The 2,359-nt window shown below is 49.1% G+C and overlaps 1 protein-coding gene across 1 annotated transcript in view; it reads left to right on the forward strand.

Moving 5' to 3' along the window:
- A2M (alpha-2-macroglobulin) overlaps window positions 1-1,247 on the forward strand; it is a 31,305-nt gene extending 30,058 nt beyond the window's left edge. The window contains exons 35-36 of the mRNA XM_009330277.1: window positions 328-369; window positions 1,161-1,247. Of these exons, the coding sequence (XP_009328552.1) occupies window positions 328-369; window positions 1,161-1,186 (68 nt within the window). The 3' untranslated portion in view covers window positions 1,187-1,247. The remainder of the gene's footprint in view (window positions 1-327; window positions 370-1,160) is intronic.
- The last annotated feature ends 1,112 nt before the right edge of the window (window positions 1,248-2,359 follow it).

Genomic DNA, 2,359 nt, shown 5'->3' on the forward strand with positions numbered 1-2,359 from the left:
GCCTCCTGTGCTGTCCGGGCTGCTGCCCCAGGGAGGCAGCGACAGAGTCATCCCCCCTGGCCCCAGTATGCTGGCAGACGGTGCCTGAGCAGCCCTTGGGCACACTGGGGTGGAGACCTGCTGGCGCTGCCTTGCTGCTGCGGCCTCTGGACCGGGCTGTGACTGGGGCTCCCTCCCACCCAACTGGGATCCCTGGGGGGAAGTCAGGGACGGTGGCAGTGGCCTGCTGTGGGGCCTGGGAGAAGCGTCTCTCTGGCACTCATCCCTGTTCCAGGAGTGCTGAGGGGCTCTGACAGCTTGCTCTCTCCCTTCCCTTCTGTTTTCCAGATGAGTTTGCCACACAGGAGTACAGCGCTCCCTGCACTGCAGGTAGGGTGCACAGGAAGAACTGAGATGTTCCAGCATGGGCTATTGCAGGTTGTTTTGAATGAGAGTCTTTGCACACCTGGGTTTCCTCAGCCTGCATGTACTCTCAGCATTTAACTGCACTGTGCCTATTGCAGTCTCTAGGTGTGCCTCAGTACAGAGAGGAAAAGCAATGCTGCCACCCCATGTCCTGTGTAAGATCAGATACAGCTTTCATTTCGGTTCACTGAGAATGGCAATCCCGGTGTTACTGCCTTCATTCACACAGACGCATTTGTCTTCTCCTGCGCGTGTGTGTCACACTGTAAAAATAAGATTGAAATCTCCCTTGGGACTGAACACCACACGCAGCCTTTGCATCTCTGCCCTTTTCAGGGCCACATTTGCCATGCTGCAGACACAGAAGAGTACCGAGGAATTGTCTCCCAAACATATTGGTGAAATTTTGATGTTATTCACACATCTTTGGTGGGGACCTTTCAGACTCTGCCCTGGGTTATTTTTTCCCTTCCTTTGGGAAATCCAGGTGTTGAGAGAGAATGTGTACTGGGGTAGCTCATGTATCTCCAGGATATCTCTGCCTCCCTTTTCCTCTCTGTAGCATGAATATCTTGATCATGTCCAGCCATTCCCATTCTGTTACCTGTCTGCAACTGGGCATTTTTAGGTGAAGCAGTTTCCCAGATTTTAACACAGCTTGAACTCATATAGCCACCAGAACACAGAGGTGTCCAGGGCTCTGGACACCGCTTCACCAGGATACTTATCTCACTCTGTCCTTTTCCCACCTCCAGTCAAGGCTGAACAGGGAAATGCCTGAAGAGCACATCTTGTCTGAGCCTTGCTGGATCAACTCACGTCTCTGCCCCTAGAAGATCTTCTTGTTGGGGGGCCTATTGAAATGTTAGAGGAGGACACCTCAACACCAAAAAAGAAGTAACACTATAAATAAAATAAGTCTTGATTCTCATCAGATGCCTCTGGCCTTACTTTTTGTTGCTGCATCTTGTCTCTCCTCCCATCCATAGCTCAGACTGTGTAATGACCTGAGATTTAAATCCAGAGCCATCCACGGCATGGTGGTATTTGGCAACTCCTCAGGAATACCAGGCGGCAGGCAGCTTTTGGGAGTGGGGAGGTTCGCCTCCATACTTGCTAGTTGTCCAGGAGGAGAGAATGATCCTACATGATCCATTATGCACTGGAAGCTTGGCTCCCTGCCTCTAAAAGTGGGTGTTTTCTGCAGGATAATCCTTGGACATAAACCTGTAATCACATACCGCCTTTGATCCCGCTGTGAAATCACTGCTATGAGCTGGAAGGACAGTGTGAACCTGTCCAGCCTGATCTTTCACAGCAGGCCAGATAGAAGTGAAGGGAAAACCTGTGGACTTCCCCATTCTGGCAGTGAAGAAATTGTCTGCTTGTTTCTAAATGGTTGAAGTGAAATCAGAGAGGGACTGGGAACTTAACAGTGTCATTAGTCAAAATTTAAACCAAGAACTGCCTTATGAGCCAAACCCCTTGCATTTTTCATGAGAACTTTATCCTCTTCCCCTCAGTGGAGGCCTGTAGATCTATTCTGTTTTTTCTGAGTAATTTTAATACAGGTTTTTTTTTCTCCCTCACAACTAGGCTTACAGTGCTCCTCAGAGGGGAGGCTGTGGATTCCTATCTGGTGCTTTGGGTTAAACTTTTTGCATGTCGATTTTCCAAACGATCACATTCTCTCCAGTCCAGATCTCTTCCAGGGATGCAGAGGCAACCAGCCTTAGTTCAGTAGGTCATATGGCACTCTGTGTATTTTATTTACATGGTTCTGTGTGCAGAGGTGCCTTTGACCCTGCCAGTGTAAGCTTAAGCAAACGCACCTATATGAGTCTCTCATGCAGCTTCTTTCATGTACACAGACCCAGGTTGTCAAAAATGTAAGTCACCGATGCAGCAAAGAACTTGTACTTGTTCCAGAGATGCTGAAGGTCTTTGCGTTTTC

This window comes from Pygoscelis adeliae, unplaced genomic scaffold (genome assembly GCF_000699105.1).
Source record: "Pygoscelis adeliae isolate BGI_AS28 unplaced genomic scaffold, ASM69910v1 Scaffold538, whole genome shotgun sequence".
NCBI classification, from domain to species: Eukaryota; Metazoa; Chordata; class Aves; order Sphenisciformes; family Spheniscidae; genus Pygoscelis; species Pygoscelis adeliae.